We start from the raw sequence: 22,990 nt of genomic DNA on the forward strand, positions 1-22,990 counted from the left end.
AATATCCAGTCCTAGTATAAATGTTTTCCATTGAAATCATTAGTTTAAAAGTCAGATYGATTGTAGCCTTTTAGCTTTTACTACTGAATTGTTTCCTATCATATATGAATTTAATGTAATTCACAGTAGTTGTTAGATACTGTCAAAGTTGCGCATGAGAGGAAATAATACCTTTTTTTATTATAAACAGTAGCAGATTTGGGGAAGAAACTTGAATTAAATTTCCAAGCAGAACAGTATAAACCAAAATATCATCCTGAAGACAGGTAGGAATATAAGAATTTAATGAGTATGTATGTACTGGATGCTTCAAAACCTAAACAGTTTGCACCTAGAAAACTGTACTTCACTATGCAATAAAAGCAAGATGATCCCACTCTCTGATGCCACATAGTGAAATATATGTTTTGCCCTGAAGCATGGGAATAACTGTCTTTCAGAATTGCCTTCAAGCTATTGTAATTGCACATGCAATTTTTATCTTTAGTACTATACTACTGCACTACATATTTCCATCAATTTCCCTGATAGGATGTTAAATATACTATATAAAGAAGCCATGTCACCCCCAACCTCAGCATTTCCCCTCCCACATATTTTCTTTTTATACATGAAGAAAATATAGGTGACCTTCTGAAAGCCAGTTATTCCTCTGTAGAAGTCTGCCAGTTTCTCCTAATTTTCTGCTTTTCTAACCTATGCAAATCTTTCTTTTTTAAAGGCTTTTTAAAATCTAAATCCACCACACCTCTCCCCTTCTTAAGCACTTAATGAACAAGAATGGATAGCATAGGATAACTTGAAGTGGTTTAGTATCTTTCCTAGACAAATACAGCCGACAGAAAACAGAACCTCTTGCCTAACCTTATTTGCAGTGCTGGAGTGTCTCAGAGATAAAATTACTGCCTATACTAAATTTAGTAGTATTTGTGACTTGTTTTTTTGTTGTGTGGCAGCAGTGCACTTCCTAATGAAAGGGTTCTAGCTGGTATTTTTTAGTACGATCAATTGAGTACTCAGCAGTAGTCTAGAAAATCACAAACGACAGGGAACAATTGTTCMTTCTCCTTTTGTAGAGGAAGACTGGTAGCAGCAGGTGAAATTAGGGGATAGGTTCAAAACAGACAAACTGTGAAACTGTTGCTGTAGAGAGTAAAAATTTAGAGAATTTCAAGAAGTGGCTAGRGAAGTTAATGGAAGGGAAATCTGTCAAAAGGCATTAAATATAAAACCACCACTGGAAACCCGGGAAGGCCCTAAGCTGCAATTTGCTGAAGRATGAAAGGATACGCTGGGGAATATATGCACTGCACTGCCCACTATCAGAAATATTTGTCTAACATTACTTTCATTCATTGCTCTCTTCTAGCCTTCCATGTCCACTAAAGAGTTCTAAAAATGTTTGCAGCTCAGGTAAGAACTACAGATTGCTTTGAAATATAAAACAGGAATGGATGAAGCTAGTTACAGTTACGTATACAAAACTGTGACATAATAAGAAATGGATCTGTGTTTCTGCGTGTGTATGTCTACACTGGGTATCTGCATGGAGTTAGTACAGAGGGACTGCTAAAGAGACATATCARACAAAAAGTAAAACATGCCACAGACAATAGTCATGAAGAAACAACAGGAAAGTTATGTGCTTGGCTATACACCTATGACTGGTGCAATCTAAGAAAAATTCATTCTCCCCACGGCTAACCTAGAATCAGTGTTAAACCATTAGCGAACATCATACCCAGAAAACTAAGCAGATTTGGACAAGCCAAGGAAGGATAATAGGGAGAGGAAGAGATGGAAAATCATTTAGGTATACMAAGAAGCACTCACAGAAAGAGCACGCAGCTAGCAGAACAGTCTGCTTTTCCAGGCAGAGATAGAATGAGCTGGGCTAAGCAGAAGTTACGGATACTCAAGACATTATATAGGCTCCACTATTGTTTTAATACCTTTGTGTAAAGGAATAAATCGGGCTTTTCTGTGAAGAAATTGCAGAGGAAAGAATTTGTAGGTGTCATACTCAGACAAGTCGGTCGACTTACTATGGCTGGAAATAGTACATTCACCGGACTGAATGCTTTACCTAAGGGAATGTACTGGAAGCCAACATTAACCTCTGTGGGTGCTCTGCCAAAAACAGGTCTCTGGTATGGCTTGCCCAGTAACCATAGCAACATCAGTGTTCATTTTCTATCCATCTTTCTGAGATTCCTAGAACTAGATGCAACATAAAGGAGTAGTTTCACTAGTGTCTTACGCATACAKATTCCTGTGTCTCTAATCCAGATGATGATACTTCTGCAAACCCTTTAAAATTGTGTTAGCTTTTTGCTGTCATTTTATCATCTGTCATCCACCCACCTCTCTACCTATTCTGTTCTAGAAAAATATGGCCTGTTTTTTAATTTAACCTCATATTTCTACTTGGCTTGTCCCTACTTATTCACTATACTTACAACTACTTTAAAAAGCATTTCCATAAATCCAAGAGAGAAGACACTGTCTGCTTATGGGTTTTTGAAAAGCAAAATCTCTTTATTACCCATGCTTAATGACAAAAATTGTGTAAGCAAAAGAAAATATCTGTCATTCTACTGTGTAAGCATGATTTCTTTTTGCATAAATACATACTAAGGAGAAAAGATACAGTAAAGGAAACTATTTCTTTAATATATTTGTCTTTCATGAACAGACTAATTTATGAAGAGCATAAACCATCTTCAGGATGGATGCATTATAAATGCAAGATATTGCAACATGACCTTGGTCTTTTCGGATTTTTTTGAACTTTGTTAAAAACACACTAGCTAATTAAGTTTGTGCTATCATACCTTTTTTTTTTTTTTAAATCAGGACTTTAAGAGTTCATGCCTAAGAAGACTTAGGGGCTTTAGGAACTATCCTTGCTGGTAACTTCCTACTATCCTTGACTACGCTTACTATACTTTTTCTCCCTTAACTGCCTCTGCAAATGTATTTCTGTATCAAAAATTCAAAACTCAGCTGTGCTGAGAACCTATAGGTTGCATAATGTGAATTTATACTAAAAGCAAATAGGACCAGGAAGAACACATCAAGGTRTTATTTATTCAAATTTAGTGGGATTCACCTTAACTTAAGTCATTTCCAGGCTAAACCTAGCCACGTCACTCAGCTTCATTTCATAGGAAGAYAAGTGCTCCAGCTCTGACTACGCTAGTGGCCCTCCACTGAGCCACTCATTTATCAGCCTCTTTCTCATACTGGGAGTGTAGTTCCACATATTCTCCTCTAGACAGCTACTAAAAATCTTTCTTTACACAATCCACGAAGTTCATCTATGTCCCTACTTGCTGTTGTTCTTGGGAGTCTCAGTCCTCTCTCCTATGCACAACTGCTTCTTTTTTCTAGGTACTTTGCCTCAGTCTGCACTTCAGGAACTTTGTCATTCCTACTATCACTCCTTATTCAAGCTCAGGCTCTCTGGGACAGCAAAATCTCCCTTTTCTTCCATAAGTTCCTTGCCCTTGTGAAACAACAAGGATGGAACAAGCAAGCAGCCTTCCCACCTGCTGTGCTGCAATATCCTTTCAAAACTGTATAATGCACCATAACAGTTGGCAACTAAGCAAAAAAAAAAAAAAAATGTCAGCTACACCACAAAACTCATATAGGTTATATAAACAATTATTTTGAAAATCCCGTTAGACTTTATTCCATACCAAAATAAGCTTAAATATCTGTTCTCAAGTGATTTACTAGCTTGTCCAGTAGACCTTTAAGTATTTCCAAGGATAGATCAACATCTCTGGCCAAYTTGTTCCAGTATTTTAACCACCTTCAGATGAAAAACAAACAAACAAACAAAAAACAAACAAACAAAAAATAACCCTACTCAGAATTTTCCTGTATAACAATTTCTGTCCATTACTTRTTATCCTCTGCACCTCTGAGAAGTGTCTGGCTCCAGCTTTTCTACGCCCTCCCACTAGGTAGTTACAGACAGCAGTAAGATTTCTCTTCAGCCTTTTCTTCTTAAGACTGTACAAACACAGCTCCCTCAACCTCTCCTTCTACATCACATACTCCCCCACTCTCTTGACTTTTCTGGTGGCTCTCCACTGAATTCATCCCAGAATATCAATGTCTTTCTAGTTAGTACTGGGGAGCCCAAAATGACATTTTCAATTATCTAATTTGCTTAAAAACTAGATCATAGTATATTAATAAAAAAGTCTAAATATTATTAAAATAAAACTTTTTAAAGTTTAAAATTAAAATAAATATTAAAATTAAATAAAAAATTAAAAAATTAAATAAAATAAATAAAAAATAAAATTAAAATAAAAAAATAAAATTAAAATTAAATTAAAATAAATATTAAAATTAAAATAAATATTATTAAAATAAAACTTCTGAGAAGAAATTTCTGTTTTGTTAAATTTATACAAATRACTTCTACACATGGCTCTTTCGCTGTTTGGCATTTTTAGCTTTTATTGTTGAAAACTAATGATTTTCTTGTGCAAAAATTTAAAAGATTCTTTTTCAATTTCTTGATGAGCATTGCAAGAGAATTTTCCACTTCTTGTCCTAAAGTTTACGACACAGCAGAAAAAATTCTTCTGAATGTATACAGCAGCAGTCACAAAGCATATACAGTTTTAGCTGTGGGGTCTCCTTTTAATAATAAAGTACCTGCAGACAGCCACTAAAAATAAAGCGAGCGCRCAAATGACAGAACTTCAGTATTTAGTGAACTGAATGTAGCTGCAAACCGGATATGGCAACATTTTGACARCTCAATAATTCCAGACAAAATGTAGAGGCTTCATTCCAGCCCTTTTAAACAAGTGGCTCTGAGTTTATTTCTAAACTGACTGGTTGCCCATTGAAGACAGCTGCTTTTCTACTGACATCAGTGGGCATTGTTTACTTCCTTAAAAATAAATAAATGCTGTCGGAAACCAGACCATGACACACACATGTATGAAACAAAGAAACATGATGAAAACTATTCTTTTGTTTAAAAAAAAAAAAAAACAAAACAAACAAAAAAAAAACTTCCTAGTTGAATTCCTTTAATATTTTATTAAACACTGTGTATAGGCAGAAAAGCAATAAACTGATAGAGCATGAACCATAGATAAAACATAATGAAATACAGTTTCAGCAAACACGGCTGTCTCTTGTCAGTCACCAGCAAGAAAGATGGAAAGGACTGATAATCACGTATTCACTCATTCACTCCTGTAACACTCACTAGGTCAATTCTCTCCACAGCATTGCACAAAATAAACAAAAATCTAATCTGTTGTATAGCAGGATACATTTTTTATTCTCCAAGTGACCATTTTTTCCGTATGTACATATAAAACTGCATTTCAAATACACAATTACAAAAATGCCAGTGCTTTTCCTCAGGCTGCAGTGGAACCAGTTAGCCCACCTTCCTGTGGTCCCCTACACTGCACGTGCCTGCCCTGGCCCTCGTGCTCCCACAGCTCTCCTGTGACATGGCAAGCTGATCATAGCCATTAAATGTGCAGTGTTAAACGTACAAATGCTAATCACTTTTGCTTCAGGAGGAATTTTCAGCTATCTAGGCTCCCTCAATCAGCTCACTGTAATCTCACCAGTGAGGAGGGGGCTGGAACATGCAGCCTGGGAACACCACCTTCATACTACAAGGAAGCAGACTCACTTCTTTGCATTCAAAAAATAAGGCTTGGTCCAAAATTTGTTGATTAAACAAATTGCAGAGCAGACTGAAGTTTATCAGCAGAACTAAATCTTTTAAGACTCCTACAGCTTGATAGAAACAATATTATCTGACAGTAGGATAATAAGTGGTTATAATATACTTTGCTCAAACRCTGCTACAAGGGTTCAAAAGGAGAAAGTAGAACAGAATGAACTGTTACACTTGTAGAATACAAATGTCCCCAAATATTTATTAAATATTTTATTTAGCATTAAATATGTAATTACTAGTTTCTGTTTAACATTTTCTTATGTTTTATGCACGTGAACCTAGGAGAGTGATGTAAAAAGAAAAATCTGCAAAACCTCTTTGGGCTTGAATCTGAAATTACTGGTGCTGTATTCATACAAGACCAATTGGAGTTGACAATTTCAAAATTTTAAAGGCTAATATCACAAAAGGCTTTTTTYCTTCTGAATTTACTTTCGCAGGGTCCACGTTAAACGTAGAGAGTTTGTCAGTTAAGAGGTCACCATCTCCTACACGGCTCCTATCGTACGAAAATAAATCAAAACATTCATTTGTAAAACAGGAAATGGAATCTCTGCCTATTGAAAAGGTAAAAAATGCTTCATTTAGTAAAGAGACAGCTTCTTAGAAAACAGGACTATCCCTGTACAATGCACATAGACAAGACCTGCTGTTTACTGAATATACTTCTCTATGAACTTAAGTGGTCTGATAGCTGTGTGTTTGGGCCCTGAAAAGAGCCCAATGTGACTTTATGACACTACAGATAACAAATTTGATGCCTAATTTGAAACAGATTTTCTAAAATAATTTCTTGATACAGATGCATTAAAATTGTTTTGATAAACTGTGATAAGCTTGTTTTAATGCAGTTAGATACAATCAGTTTTCATTGGCTTTTGTTTCTGCCAGCTGTCATTGATTTCTAGATACTAATTATGATATCTTAAAATTAAGGATTTAAACAAATATGACTGGTACATTGGAGAATATGATCGCCGTGAAGCAGAGGAGGCATTGTTAAGGGAAAACACTGTAAGTACAATTTATCTTGAAACCAGGTGTGTAGACTTGTGGAGAAAACAATTGTAAACTATGATAGTTTACAAGTGCTAACCTAGACATACAATCTGTAACAATTTACATTTGACACAAAAATATACAAAGAGTTTAAAAGGTTGCTAACTTTTCATGTTTTACTGCATTTTGCTAAACATTTAGACATTAAAATGTTTAATTTTGACACTATCAAACACATATATTATCACCAAGTATTTTACTGATCAACTGTTCAGAGATCATTGATGGGATTAGGAGCAGCAGCATATTTCAGTATTTTGAACTTTTGTTTTAAATAAACTGATAGGCATAGGAACGTCCAGCTATCTTGCAGTTTTGCAGTCACTATTAAATTCTTTGTGAGATCTAAAGGAAGTGGGCTGAACAGAAGGAGCAGCATGATCCATGGGAGCTGAAAGAACAGAGCAGAGCAACCTGGACAACACTGAACAGTAGAGGTTGAGAATATTGGTTTATGATCTATAGAAAGGATACTTTCATTGGCCCACTCTAGGCAAAGTGGGTGGGATAAGAAGTACTGCTTGAGTTGTTGTTGTGTTTTTTTTTTTTTTTTTTTTTTTTTTTTTTTTTTTTAAGATACATAGTGTGGTCAACAAAAGGTGTAAAATCTTCCTAACCTGTAACTTAATCAGAGATTGAGATCATGTCTGCAGGGCTGAAATATGGGAGTCCCATTCAGACCTGTCAACCTCCAGTACCCAAAATTCTGAAGGCTGGATTTTTTATTATTGTTTTTGACTTTCTTTTTTCCCCCTCCTCTCACTGAGTCTTTTAAGGGCACTTGTCCAACTTTCATCTTGAGTAAGGAAAGCTAGACATTTCCTTAAGAAAACAACAAATCTTGAGAAACTCACAATAGCATTACAAGTTTTCCACTCTGCGCACACTGTGGATTAGAATAAATACAGTGACTGTTTTTTTCTTCCAGAGTAATTTTTATCACAGAACCTCTCAGCTGCAGTCTCAGAAGAGAAAGTGTGTTCATCGAAAGAGCTCAGAGAATATAATGACCAATGTGCTATAAAGGGTTAATCCCCAGCAAAGAGCTTCAAAGAGCTGCTGCCCTGCAGGACCTTGTGCAATGCTGCATTTCCTGTTGACTGTCCGAGGTTCTCTGGCAGACACACACAACCAGCTGTAGAGAGAGTCTGAGGACAGTTAGACCAACTTACAATAGCATCAAGTTATTCTGATACTGTTAACCTTCCTAAAATCTGTGGTCATTTAACTTTCCAGCTGTGTTTCCAGTCACATATGCTCAGAAAGGATTTTACAATGTTTCTTTATGTTACTTCTATGCAYAGTAATTTTAAATAAAGTACCGGATCCCACTGTATATGGGAGAGAAGCCAGTTTCTCAGTGGGCTCAACTACTCCTTAAGGAAAGAAATTMCATTTAGAGCAATGGCTGGAGGCTACCCATCAGCCATATGTTTTATTGCACCACCCTGAACTGGCCACTCTGAGAAGACTTTATTAAACAAAGAATACAGCTACTCTGTGCTTGTACAGGAAAGTAGCGTCAAAGAAAAGCAACTAATGAAAATGTGCTATTTGTCATAGCCAAGTGTGAGAATTACCTCATTAAAACAAGGTTCTCTGATAGTGTAGCCTGGTTCACAGCCCTTTGTACCCAGAAGGGCTATCAGCAAGAACAGTGACAGAGGGGATATGTTTTGGACTTCATTTTATTCATCGCATCTTTAGGGAATAGCATAGTGGTTTTAATCTATCCAAAATTCAAACTCATTTCTTGATGAAGAAATCAAAAGACACTAACTATCTGCATATCTTAAAAAAAGTAACATAATTCAGGACCCTTGGTGTACTTAAGTATGCAATTCTTAGTCCCTATTACAGTGACAGTAATTTATTATTCAGAAAAAAAAAATCTAAAAAACTTAGAGGTTCTTAGCTTCATTGATCTGTATTTTGTCTTTCATTCTTTCAAAGAATTGTTCTATCCAAAAGAAATTACACACACAAAATAGTGTTTTTGAAAGAAAACATGGATTATAATGTTCATACCTTTAATGGAATTATTATCACTCTCTTCTTATCTACTGCCCATCCACTAACTTTCCTCTTTTCATTGATTTGACTTGCAACACCCGTGTTAATTCTAAGAACATCTTCTAGCATGGAATTTCAATACAGATTTCAGACTAATATTGTATAATACAGTAGTAGTGATCTAGCTATGATTTTTCACTAGTGTCAAAGTCTGTTGATTATGACTCATTATAGAAATTAGCTATTTTAATAAAAGCAGTTTCCCTATGCTTTAAAAAAATACTTCGCTAAACAGCCTACAAACAAATTCCATTTAAGAAGTTGATATTATTGCAGCTGTGAAATATATCATGATTTTAATAACTTATAACCGCAAGATTTACCCCCAAACTGTAGCTATGGGCAATGTTTTAAAATGCTTTTCACTAGGATTTACTGTAATAACAACTATTATAATCTGKGTCATACAGGATGAGACATTCCTGGTCCGAGATTGTTCGAAGAAATCAAATGCTGAACCGTATGTTTTGGTCGTCTATTATGGAAAAAAGGTATACAACATTAAAGTACGTTTTCTGGAAGACAGCCAACAGTATGCACTGGGAACAGGGCTCAGAGGGGATGACGTAAGTAAAATACCATCTGATGTTACAGTCTATTGGTTGTGAGTTGCACTTAACAGCTCTTCATGCTAAAGGCGATTAGTTAAAAACTCCCCCACATAGGAAAGTTGCTTTATGCTTCATTACAGTTTCTTTTACAGTCCTCTCATTTCAAGTAGGTTTCAATGTTTTAAGCAATTCCAAGATAAATCAAATTCTGATGTAAATCAATGAAAATTTCCTAAGAATGGATAATTCTGTCTAAATACTTCTACCTGCTCTGACTCTAAGTAACACCTGCAAAGCAAAGGGGAGGTCCTTCCTTTCAAGGTATAACTCTTTATACATACAACAACACATTTTGTAACTTATAACAATATAAGCAGATGTTTTAAAACATATGCAGCTCTATACATCTGACAGCATGCCCTATTGCTATTATTGCTGTATAATCAGCCAGTTTCTCTTACTGTCTCTCTCTCAAATAGCAAAAGGAAGTCAGCATCTTTAAAAAAAATGAGGAAATATGACAAAAATTGTCATGGATATTTAGAAGCAATAAAAGAATGATTTCTTTCCCTTCAATCATCTCTGAAATATGATAAATTTAAATTAGAAAATCCCCTTAGCTTAGCAATATGCTATGCTCCTTTACCTAATTAAATTTGATTATATTCATCATAAAAGTCTAATTGCTACTCTAGCTATATAGTTAAATAACAGTATCTGCATGTCTTCCCCACATGAAGAAAAAGATATTTCAAAACTGAAACAGTTATCTCTATAAAGAAGCAATACTTGCAAAAAAAATAAAGAAATTTACAGAAGTCCTACCTGAGCATCAATCATGCATAAAAGAGGACCAGATTTTGCAGCAGGAAAACAAGAAACTATTATGAAGATTATTAAATATGAGATCAATCAACAGATTGTCAGCTAAAGTGAAGTGGCAAAGCCACTGCAGCTGTTTTCAATTATGTCCTTTTTATGAGCGACAGTACTTTTAAAACTTATCTTTTCTATAGGTAGACTTGAAAAACTCAACTCAAAACTGATTCTAGCTAACTCGATGAATTTGCCAAGACCAATACTAAATTTGGACTCTCTTAGAAATTGTGGAATAGGATTCATGAGCTTTCAAAGATGAGACACAAACTGTTCTTTAGGAACACTGGTTTAATAATGAGAAAAAAAAAAAACTCTTCTTTGTTCAAGCACAATAAAACAGTTTGGGAAGCAGAAAGATAGAACAAATTGGGAATAACACTGCATATATCATCATGGCATTGCTGCTGAGGACTATCAGTCTGCTGTAAAACATTGTCGAGGAGGTTCAGTTCAGAGAGGTAGACAATTTCCTGGAGTTTTAGTATGTCCTTAACAGAATGGAAGTTTAGTTTTCCATGACTGTTAGGTTGTTTAGTCTTCCTGTAATGGCCCAAATCAGAAAGTCTCAGATTAGAAGAGATGACTGTTTAAAAAAAATAGAATAACACATATACAGTATACTACAAAATAATGTAGTACGTGTATTACACATTACAATTAATGACATAAAGCCAAAATTTAACATTTTAGCATATCTGACAATTAAGGCAACTAGGAAAGTAAAAAAGTGACACAATATGAAAACAATTTTAAGAGAGAACAAACAACATTTTACAGAACCAGAGGGAAGAAGAACATGATTCTTCCTGTCTCAGGAAATACCAAAAAAATCATGACTTTCTGGTTGGTTTCAACTTGTTCACAAAAAGCAAACATCATAAGCAGTGGTTCTGGAAAGAGACCACTCAGATTAGAATGTTACAATTCCAGAATAACGATTTCAAGCGTCTAGTTAATTACCAACMGTATATCTAAGACTTGGCTCTAATGGACAAGTCTGCAGACTTGCATTTTAAACCTTCTAAATCATGACATGCCTTTTAAACATCCTTTTATAATATTGAGTATTTTTTCTTTTATTTAGAAATCTTCCATAGATCAGCTACAATGGAAAAATTACAAAATGGTTTTGATAGATAACCAGTTACGTGTAGCCCTGGGGAGGCACAGAGATGACAGCYCCCTCCCCATTTCTCTGCATTATATTCAGCAGATGTGAAAATAAAATGAACACACTGAAGTAGGCAAGAAGTGCATAAGTTATAATGAACGATCAGTGTTACCAGCCTTGTTCAGCACAGCTACTTTCATCTCAGATCATCTGAAAGGATTGCCCAAACTGCTCTTTCTTGAAAATTGAGATCTCAGCTTCTGCACCTCTCAAGATTCTTGTCTCGGGGGGTTAAAAAAATTTGTCAGGCTGTGTCAGCAAACAAAGTGCAGCCTATAGTTTTCCAATATCTCTTAAATGCTTTTCAGAATGCTCTGCATACTCCCTTTGCTCTGTAGGGAACCCCCCTGTTGTACTATATTTTGCAGTATATAATGCAGACCAGATGCTTTATCAAAATTAGGTGAATATCCCATTTACCTGGTGAGAGAAAGGAAAAAAAAAACAGAAAATGCATACCTATTGCACAATATCTATATTCTCTCCCAATTTATTCACAAAAATGAGTAAGTTCAGTATTTCTGCTTTTCTGCAGCATACTTTCACTTTTGGGTTAGTCTATTTCCAYCCCTTAAAAGCTTTTTTCCCCCCCCTTATATGTTTACTAAAATTCTTCAAAGTGTTTCCTTTCCTATTGCAACTCTTCATTTTCCAGGTACAGATTATTAAGTGTTAACACTTTATAAATGTTAACATAATTTTCTATTAACAATTTTTTGAAAATTTAATTCAACTTTCATGCAGGGCATCATTAGCTCTTATCTAACTTTATAAAGATATTCCATCATCAGACTTCTGATTATCTTAGAAAATTCTTACTTCTATGTCAGAGTAATGATCAGCACCAAGTAACTGAAGTCCTATGCACATAAATTAGTACTGAACCTGACTATAATGAATACAAGTGAAGGAGAATAAAACAACCTTAACTCTGTTACTATACCTAAATCTTACACTAGCAGTTAAGCCACAGATGTCCACATCTATGTATATATTTCATGTATTTTGTTGATCCAGCTAGGGGCCAGATCACACAAAGCAGTAACAGCCAGGTCCCCAAATGGAAATATGTGAAATTTAGGCCTTTACATTCAGAACTGCTGTCATGAACATCCTCTGTTTGGCTGTTGCCTTCCCCCATTACAGTCAGATTTCAATACTGTATCTCTTTTCATGTACACAACTGTTTTGATGGCTCAAAAGAACTCAAAACCTTGCTTACATTCAAAGCTAATCATGACACAGAAATTAAACACTGTTCTTGTTAACTCCTTTGTAAAACTAAATCTGTCACACACAAAATACATTGTTTTGCCATGCTTGCAGCTTCAGGCTCAACTCAAAATGCAGTGACAACTGCTTTATTTTCTAAAACCAAAGGCACAAATAGGCTGTGCTTCAGCTCACAGCCTGTTTCACAGAGTAACTTAGCCCATGGATGGATGTCTATCTCTGGGTTGGGCTGTGCTAGTCACAGATGTTTTCTCAGTGACTCCCTGTCACAGTTTGCAGCTACTTGTCGTTTTCAAACTATCACACAGCTCACATCATTTCAGCTTGATTCATTTCAAGAGGAGTCAAATGCATTAGCTCAAACTACCGTTAGCAGCCATGAAGCTCTTGGGTAGATGAGCAATCACGCACACAAGCGCTTTCACCGACAGTGCTATGTCAAAAGTGACCTGCAACAAAATGGGAATAGCAGACCCCTGTAGGAGGATGGTAATTCCTTCAAGAGAGACAGGCAGAGACACTTTTAAGGTAAACACCTTGTCCATGGCTCAAATGACGCTTTAAATTCAGGATGAGATGCTTAGTCTAGAATCTCACCACTACCCCTAGGCAATTCAACACTACATCTTCCATCTTCTTGAAAGTATTGTCTAACTAAGGACTGCTCTTAAGCAGGCTTTTGAAGCTCTTCTGCTTTTCAAAGAAGACAAAACACAGAGACCTAGTTGGACAAAAGGAGGAGCCGAAAGGCAGCAATTACAGTATGCACATGGGCACAGCTGAGTATTAGGCTTTAGTCTCTGCATCATGGTCTGTATTCTTTAAGGTAACAGTTGTGTAAAAGGAGTGATCCTCGAGACCCTGTACCTGTCTCCTCTGAATAGCCTAGAGACCAGCAGGTAGGACACCCCTAAGATAAGCAAAGACCTGTTTGAATCTCTTCAGACATTCAAGGGAGAACAATTCTGAAGGACTGCATTTTCTTCATCTTAGTGACTTTATGCTTAACAGAAAGCATGGGTTTCCATTAAATGTCGAAAACCATAAAACTGAAGACTGTCAATGCTCGTCATATGATGTCTAAGTTGATTTTATGATCTAGCAGCCATGAAGAGACTCAGGATTTAATATTTTAAATCTCATTAACTCAAATGAAAATGGAGGATGAAAGAAATCAGGAAAAAAAGTCAGAAGTCAGCTGAGAGGCATTTTTCCCCTCATTATGAAAGAGTTACAGTTTAGAGGCTTAGAGGTACAGCAATGCATAATGTGACATTTGCCAAGTGAAGTTAAACTAGGTCCAAAGGAGATTAAACAATTATCACAGCGTTTCAACAAACAAGTCAGACAACAGAAAAAGAAGCAGGCCTGCTTTAAAAAAAAAATAAAAAAAAAAAATAAAAAAAATAAGATTAACAAAAAATTACTTTGGTATGGCATGAAACACAAACTACAATTTTGCCTAGATTTCTATTAACAATAGCAATCTTGAACATGAGGCAAGGACAAAGTTGAGCAAACATAGACAAGTATATATTGTGAAAGCAAAACTTTAGAAAATTACTACACTCGCTTTGGGATTAAACAGTTTTGATGCTAAAATAATGAAGGAGCAGTTGCATCAGAGCACAGATTTTATCTGAAAGATTATCTTGTTATGAGAGTGGATCAGAGGGAAGTAACAGATGATCATGAGATGCCCCCACCACATGCCCATGGATAAAGTAAATGTAATATAATAAACAATATACTTCTTTTAGCTATGGGTAAGTATTAACGTCACAGTAACCTTTCATTACTGTGTACAATTCTAGCATTTTAATAACAATGAACTCAATGAAGAACTGAGGAGAAACAGTAGTGTGATGACAGAAGTAGATCACAAAATTAGAAGTTGCTTGTTCAGTCTAGGAAAGTGAAAGCTTGGAAGTTCTGCACACAGGGCCAACCACAAGGAAAAGAAACTGAAGGCAAGKGATAGAGACTGACTACTAATGCATTGACTGGACAGTAGAGGACTAGTAGCTATCAGAATGGCAGAATTCAAGGAGAACAGGTGAAGATAAATACCTTGACAATTTTAAGTTGCAGCTTGGTCTGTTCAGGAACCTCAGTCCACATCTTTGTCATTATATGAACAGGATTAAAGGATGCCATTGGTTTGATCAACAGAGATCACCRATAGAACCCTGCTGAGACCCTTTCAGTCTCATTCTTCAAAAGGCTTTTACTTTCTCAGTAAACTGAGCCGGAAAAGAAAAAGACAGAGGAACTAGCAATGTAAAGCATTATGCACTACATAAGCGTGATTTGTAACAGGGGAAAAGTTAATAATGATTTACAGTTACTTCATCATTTCAAAGTCTATCATGCATATGTGATCATAAAATTTTACAGGTGATACTGCATTCCTTAGGTATAGATATACWCCCTTTTTGTCTCAAGCAGCAAGCTGCTTTCTCCTAAAGATGACAGTTCTTCAGAAGCCCAAAGGAGATATAAGAGGATTAGACTCTGGTGCTTTTATTTTTATGATAGCTTCCATTTAATCTTATCATTCTACACAAAGTATTGCCCATTTCTAATATTGTCAATGGAAAGTGTTTTAATGTTAGAAGAGATAAAGAATTCCAGTATTTCAATTTTCACTCACTAAAATTTTACTTTTTTCCCCAGAAATTTAATTCTGTGAAAGAAATCATTGACTTCTACAAATATGTTCCCATCACACTTATTGATGGAAAGGACAAATCAGGAATCCAGAGAGAACAGTGCTACCTTACATATCCATTCAAGTTGCACAAAAGATGCTTTCTGCCTTAACGTCACCAATTTGTTTGTACATATGTAAACAGAACACATATTTAAATGTGGCAGAAGCCAGGTTAGACTTTGGGTCATGAGCTCCCAATGCACATTGTGAAGCAGTCTAAATCTACCACTAAGAAAGTTTTCTCAAACTGGGATTATAGGTTTACCTTTTTTCCTTTTTTTTTTTTCTTTTTTTTTCTTTTTTTAAATTTTTAATTGTTTTGGGTAATACATTTAAGTGAATTAAAAGGATGTACTACAGGTAAAGTACATGTTATTACATTAGTTCACTTGGAAGTGCTAGAAGAAATTGACTTCTGGTATCTTGACAACAGCTGAACAAATTGCTTGTCTTGAGTAGTACCTGCTGACACAAGATGAAAACCAAATTCACTCTTGCTTAGCAAAAAGTCACTGAAGCTCACGTTATAGCAAAACCTAATAAACCGTATTATATCCATATCAAAAATATTCTTGTTGTTTAAAATAGACATGACAATCTACTTATATGAGGGTTAACTGTATTACTGTTTCATTCATTGTGCATATGTATCTGTGGGTGTACATTAAAAAGCCCTGCTCAGTGCCACTGAAATCAGTAGGTGTCAGTTGATGCTCATAGGTACTGGACCAGAGCCTAAGGCTAGCTTTAATGAAGTAAGTCTTACTCATGTCAAGTAACAGGACTTATTCTTTAGCTCAAGTAAGAGATACTTGTATTCATATCTGAGCTTTCAAACACTTGCAGAGTAAAACTATTTATGCAAACAGTCCCTTTGAATTGCCTGTGCAAATCCAGAGATAAAAAACATCACTGGGAAGAGCAGAAGTGTTAAAATTCAACAAAAAGATTTTCTGTACCAAAGGAGATGAGGAGGTGATATTTTTCCAGCACAATGTATAATAATATGTTCATATAATCAGAGTTTTGGAAGACTTTACTGAATTCAACTGGAGTATGACAAGAAAACATGAGTACTTTTCTATGAAGCATCAATAATCTTCCTTTCTAAGTGTGCTCAAAGTTTGACTAGTTAATTGGAAAACTTGAAATCAACCTCAGTTGCTTTATCCTTACATAATAGGAACAAGAGGAATAAAAGTATTCAAGCCCAAAAACATGACATTCCAATCCAAACTGTAATGTAGTTYGCAATAGCACAGACCAGTTCTAAAAATATATATATGTATTAGTAGATGGTTGTTGGTTTACTTGAAACCTTTTTACTTCTCTAAGTTGCATCAAAATGCAGAAGAGAACATTCATTATAATTATTTATCTGAAACTATTGAATCTACAGAACTTCCTGAAGGAAATTATTCTCACATTACATTACCTAGAAATTAGAACCAAATTAACAAAATAGAAACCGCTGGGTAGTTTGGCAGAACTCATCAAAAGGATAAAGAGGCATGAAATAATCTGCTTTAAGAGTTTTGTAGCCACCACACAATTTAATTTATGAAAGGTTATCATATTTTAAAAAGACATACTTTCCCAATTAAACACATGAAAAAATAACACAGCTTAACAATGTAGATAACAGACTGTGTCACTGACATGAAAAGCTTTTGTAGACGTCTAATAAAGCAAAGACAAAAACATTACTAGTATGTTTAAAACATCTAGTTTCTAATGCTGACCAACACTTAAAAAAACCACACAATACAGCTTTTGTTAAGAATGTTCTAATTTTGTCAGTGGCAATTCTTAAAAGAGAATTCAAAAACATTTATTTAGTAGCTTCTACAGAAACAAAATTAATTCAAGCAGTAACCTGGACTGAAGGAGTTTAAACAATGGAGAAATTTAACCATGTTTCTTCTTATGTTAACAATTTCAGTATTACATGTGATATGCCAGGATTTTAAAATGAAAGTATTTTCACAATCAAAAATGCAAATAGTACTGTTAAGTTTGGCATCAAAGTACATGAAGTGAAAAAACCCTCTAGTATACCCATCTAAAAAAATATAATTCCATTTGAATACAAAATGAGAACTGTCATTTCGTTATTACTGACAAAACAGATAAAAGGAAATTTATTCTGTGAAATAGGTAGCCTATGGCACAAATAATACAAAAACCTTCAATGTGTACACAATGATATATAAGATTTGACTTCTGAAAGCACCAAGTATCTGAACGATTTTAACACTGTATTGCAAAATGGTTGGAAAGCAATGTTCTAAATGTTTTTTGTAAAATAAAGCTCAAAAGATGTACTTTATAGTTCTAAAATATTTACATTTCAATACAGATACCGTACATACTTTATCAAAAGCAACGTATAATCTGCCCGAGTATATATATAAAAAAAAAATATTCCCAGCCTAGTTAAGTCGTTTACAAAAATGCATCAACAGTGAAAAGAAGTCAGGAACTACCACTTCCTCCAAATAGTAGCCCCAGTTCAAACATATAATACATATCCAGCATAAGAGTCAGTATTGACTTTTTATCTGTAAAAATGTAAGAAGTGATTTTAATTGCAAATATGTGCTTAATTCAATATAATTCATTCTATGTAATTTTAGAATAGAATGATTTAGAATCAACAAGAAAACATCCATTATTCACATACAGAAACATTAGACTTCAGGATCATCCATCCTCCTTTCTTACTAAAACTTGAAATTTGGCCCTGATTTAGAGAAGTATTTAAGCAACTGAGTAATCTGCTTACACTGCACTCAAGTCAGTAAATACATATTTATGTACATATGTAACTAGGCACGTGCTTATATGAATTGAGGCCTATCTAAAATGTATTAACAACATCCAAGTCCTTAAGATTAAGAAGGTTGAAAGACTACACTGAAAATCTGGTTCAACACTGTCAACATAAAAGCTGTGTAACATGGGTTTTCATCTTGAATGGTCTTCATCTTCAGCAAGTTCTCCCTGTGAACAAGCATGAACTCACTGACTAGAGATCTAACCAAATGCCCAATTCTGCAGATGTGTTTCTATCAGGCTACACATACACATGGTCGTAGGGGGTTATATATTTGGCTTTTCACTCCCTGGACTTCAGAACAGTCTGCTAGGAACAGACAGAGAAAAGCTTCTCTCTCCTCACAGCCTAAGCCTGATGACAACTCAGGCTTTGCCTGCTTAGAACAACGCAAGTACAAAAAGCCGGCAAGACGCCTCTCTCTCTCACATCTACGCAGTACAGGCCAGGTAAAGCCTACGTACTACACAGACTTAAGCTTTTCAGTGCTATCTGATGTAGTGGGAGCAAATGATCTCACAATTCTTCATTTACATCTGTGTATACCAATGAAGTCAGCAGAGGTGCTTCCTTCCCACTAAAAGAGGGTACTTTAATTTACTTTTCTACATGGCACTTAATTTGTTCACTAACGCTATGGCGTATACCTGCTGCCCATAGAGGATCAAAGGTGCTTTTTAGTACATGTATGCCTGATCTCTGAAACACTAGGTTGTAATAAAAAAAATCCTAACTTTACACATACCTTGTAGTCTAAGATTTTAACATATACCAAACTAGCACAAACCAGTTGCAGCTCAGTATCCTAGCATGGCAAATGGCAACTAGAAAGATGTTTGCATAGCAAATCATTTTCAGATTTCTCTTAGGGAACAGATGAAGTTGTCCTCCAATACGTATTTCAATTATGAGAGTGCAAAGTAGTGCTTAGCCCTCACTATTGATTTCTTATCATCTCTGTAACTCCGTTCTCATCTACCATTTTGCTAACAATACAAACCTTTGGGCAAAATAAAAGTTATTTCTGTCTTCCCTTCCAGGCAAATTAGTGGCACTCATTAAGAATAAAACAAGTAAACTAATCTCTCACTTGATGTTTTTTTGTTGGAAGAGAAAGAACATCCCAACCCTTGGTGGCCTCTATCAAGTGTCTCTGTCCATGACTTATCCATTCTTCCTGGTCCATATATACCCTTCCACAAAACCAGCACTTAAACATACACTGAAGTGTCTCAGCTGGTGAAGCTTCCACCACCTGATAGTTGTTTTTATGTGTCTTCTTTAGTTTCATTTTTAACATACTCTGCTTTTTTGCTTGGTTTCCTGTCTCAACATTCTGAAGAGTGAGACGCTTTCGATAACGTTTCACACCAAGACAACTACTTGTCCTTTCTGAGAGAACTACTTTCAGCACGTGACCTTTATACTTGTTGATAGTCTTCATGACATTAATTATCTCTGGTGAGTCAACATCAGGATGGTTTAATACCACAACTGGCTGGTTACGACGAGGGCATTTTATCAACTGATTCATTCTCAAAGGGACAAGCCTAAGACGTCTTGCTGTCAACAGATAGGCCATGTCAGAACCAGAACTTGTTTCTGACTGAGTTCTTGTTTTCCTCTTAGGATGTTCCCTGAAGCTTGCTTGTTTTCCTTTATTTTTGGGTCCTTGTTGACTCTTTGAATGGAGTTTGCTTTGCTTACTCACATCGCTGCTTTTTTGATATAATACACCACTTCGTTTACTATTATTTTTCAGGCTTGCCTCTCGCTTTGGTCTTTGTCTGAGTGATATACTCCGGGACSGAGCATGCAGTTCACTCTGATTAGATAAACATGGCAAGTTACTGCCAAGTTTCTCAGAAATGCTGACAGGAACTGGACGAGGCAGAAGCATTTCATTGCAATATGCAGAAGGAGCTGATGCTTCACTCCTGCTTTCTATTCCTTTCATGTTTTGACTGCTAGTGGCATTCAGCACTCTCAGCACTGTCCCTTTGGGAATAAACACTGGAGTAGCAATATGGGAGTTTTTAGTCACCCTGCTTTTAGATGTTTTTGCCACTGTAAGGAGTTGATCTTCATTGTGTTCTTCACTAGTGATCACACTTTTCCCACCATGCAGCTGAGGTGAAGATGCAGATCGTTCCAACTCAGTGTCAGGAACAATTCTCTCAGAGCTTGCTGAATTCTCCTGAGGCAAAAACACCTTTTTACCGGAGGCCTGACATCTCAAAGGCATAGATTTCATGTTAGACTCAGCAGCAGACATCAACTGAGCAATCTTTCTACACAGCAGTGTTGCTGACTTTTTACTGCACGTTGTATCATCCCATCTAATGCCTTCTGGAACATTTTCAGCACCAGAGCTAAGAGAAAATACAGATGAAATGACAGGTCCCTCAAAAGGGTTGCCTTTATTTTCCATTTTCTCTAACTCTAATGATTCTAGGAGAAGATTGTTCTTTTGATTTATGGTATCAACTCTCCTTAGTTTGCTTAAGCTAATGTTCATATCCTCCAAAGGTGGAGTTTTAGTGACGTGAAACTTTCTTCCTGCTTCAGAAGATTTAACAGATTTGTTATCAAAACTCTTACTAGCTAAATGAGTACCTGAAGAGTTGACTAGTGGACTCTTACATTCATTGTCTTCACTCTTTAAAAGCAATGTATCCTTTTCTTTAAGGATTGCAGAAGAAGGGGATTTTTTGCCTCCCTGAGCAGCCTTTACAAAAACATTCTTGGAATTTTTATCTTCAGAAGTAGTGGCATACTTGGGAGGGGATATATCCAGACTTTCTTCATAACAATACAAATCATAATGCAAATTATTTTTTCCATCTGTTTCCCTCCTTAAGGATTTAGGATCACTTACTTTTTCAGTACTAGAAGTCACGAGAGACTGAGAACAAAGTTCTATAACACCTGAATGGACATCAATACCTTTCACCAAATGAAAGCATAATTTTGATGCATCTTCCTTCTGTATAGATACAGAGTTATAGTCTGAAGGTTGACAGTTAGAAGAACAAAAACATTCAGAATTCCTACCATATATACTATCTGATGTAAGCTGATTACTAACACTGGATAATTTGTCTACATTCACTTCCATGGTTAGTAACTCATTTTGAAATACAGAAGATTTTTTTCCTTCTGCAGATCGTTCTATACCTTGATTCTCAGGTTCTTCTTCAGTGCAGTTCACAGGTTTGTAAGTTGCTTCTTCCATAGGAATTAATTTAAGAACCAGCTGTTGTGCTCCATTCACTATTTTAATCTCTACTATTTGAGCTAAACAGTTAGAGGGAACCACAAGTTCAGACGGTGCAATTACTGTTAAAGGCATCCCAGGTTGTAAAGGTTCTGTTTTTGGAGAATATACCTCAACTTCCACACTTTGATTCTCACATACGCTTATTTCAGATGGCTCCAATACTGTTTTATCCTGGACTGATGCTGTGTTTATACTACATTCTATATCACGAGACAAACAGACTATTTTAGTCACTTTATCTGGAATCTCACAAACTGTATTTGAAGATGGATTTGAAAGTTCATTTTGAAAAGGAACTTTATCATATTTCTGCTTTTCAAATAAAGTGCTTTGACTTGGCAAGCAAGACTTCTTTTGCTTACGGTTTATGATAGTGTTTGTTAGCCGTTTTGTGGGTGTTTCATGTACTCTTCTTGTATGTTTTACTATATAATCATGTCTAACAGCACCATATTCACAGTATTCACACTGATACGGAAAAGTTCCAGTGTGTTTCACCAAGTGTCTCTGGAATTCTCCTTTGGTGTAGGATACATAACTGCAGTGGGAACAAATAAATTTAATTTCTTCATGTTGACCTATATGCTTTTTATACTGCAAAGGATCCTTTGTTGAAAATCTACATTTGTCACAGTAATATTTACCTGGCAGGAAGTTTTTAACTTTAAAAGTTTTCTGGTTTTTACTTGGGGATGTTTTTTCACATTTTTCAAAGTCTACAGCACTGGCACCCTCAGGAATAAAATGGAGGGCTGGTGGTGTAATGTGACTGCATTTCTTGCAGACGAAAGTTTTATCTTCAGTCCACCCAAGTTTCTTATGCTTTTCTATATCTTGCATTGAAATTTTCTGAACACTTCTGCATTTTATACAGTTTATCAGTAACAGCTTATTCTCAGCCTCAGTCCCTTGGTAACAGCAATTCTGGTCATTATCTCCTTTTGATGGATTTGTTTTATCCTCAGAGGACTGCTTTGGGGATGTACTTAAGGAATTATTTTTATCATTAAGTTGGCCAGGATACAATTTTGGTAAAATTTCCCTCATTTTTTTCAACTGCATTTCAGAAGACGTGACTCTGCAGCAATATACTTAAACCATAGCAGCAACAGGCAGAATATTTTCTTGATATTAGTCTTGCATATGTTGCTTATCAATCAATCATCCAGGTCACCAATCTGCAAAACACGCACTTCGGAAGAAAGATTGTTCAAAGAGCCGCATCCATATTATATTCCCAAGTTCTTAACTTTGCAGCACTGAAGAAATAAAAAGCAGAAGATTAAGTCAGTTATGGGTTTACTAATCAATGTACTAGTGAATTACAGCTGAACTACAGTGTGCARATCTATCATTAATAACACTGATTGTATTGTGCACATACAACCATTAATTTTAAACAAAGCATACACAATCAGTTAAAGAATCCTTTGTTTGCTTATATTCAAAATGTTCTTA

General features: G+C 35.6%; 2 protein-coding genes across 2 annotated transcripts in view; one reads left to right on the top strand and one right to left on the bottom strand.

The window, feature by feature from the left end:
• CLNK (cytokine dependent hematopoietic cell linker) overlaps positions 1-15,526 on the top strand; it is a 42,715-nt gene extending 27,189 nt beyond the window's left edge. The window contains exons 13-18 of the mRNA XM_085309680.1: positions 191-266; positions 1,370-1,413; positions 6,178-6,305; positions 6,674-6,751; positions 9,280-9,435; positions 15,380-15,526. Coding sequence (XP_085165806.1) covers positions 191-266; positions 1,370-1,413; positions 6,178-6,305; positions 6,674-6,751; positions 9,280-9,435; positions 15,380-15,526 — 629 coding nt within the window. The remainder of the gene's footprint in view (positions 1-190; positions 267-1,369; positions 1,414-6,177; positions 6,306-6,673; positions 6,752-9,279; positions 9,436-15,379) is intronic.
• ZNF518B (zinc finger protein 518B) lies at positions 10,576-22,790 on the bottom strand. Its single transcript, XM_085309566.1, has 2 exons — positions 14,774-22,790; positions 10,576-11,890 (listed from the first exon to the last, which is right to left on the bottom strand). Exon 1 carries the CDS (start codon positions 22,592-22,594, stop codon positions 19,331-19,333), a length of 3,264 nt encoding a protein of 1,087 aa, XP_085165692.1. The 5' UTR covers positions 22,595-22,790; the 3' UTR covers positions 10,576-11,890; positions 14,774-19,330.
• Between the last annotated feature and the right edge of the window lie 200 nt (positions 22,791-22,990).

The sequence above is a fragment of the Rhea americana genome, unplaced genomic scaffold (assembly GCF_003343005.1).
Source record: "Rhea americana isolate MKP2758 unplaced genomic scaffold, rheAme1 scaffold_30, whole genome shotgun sequence".
NCBI classification, from domain to species: domain Eukaryota; kingdom Metazoa; phylum Chordata; class Aves; order Rheiformes; family Rheidae; genus Rhea; species Rhea americana.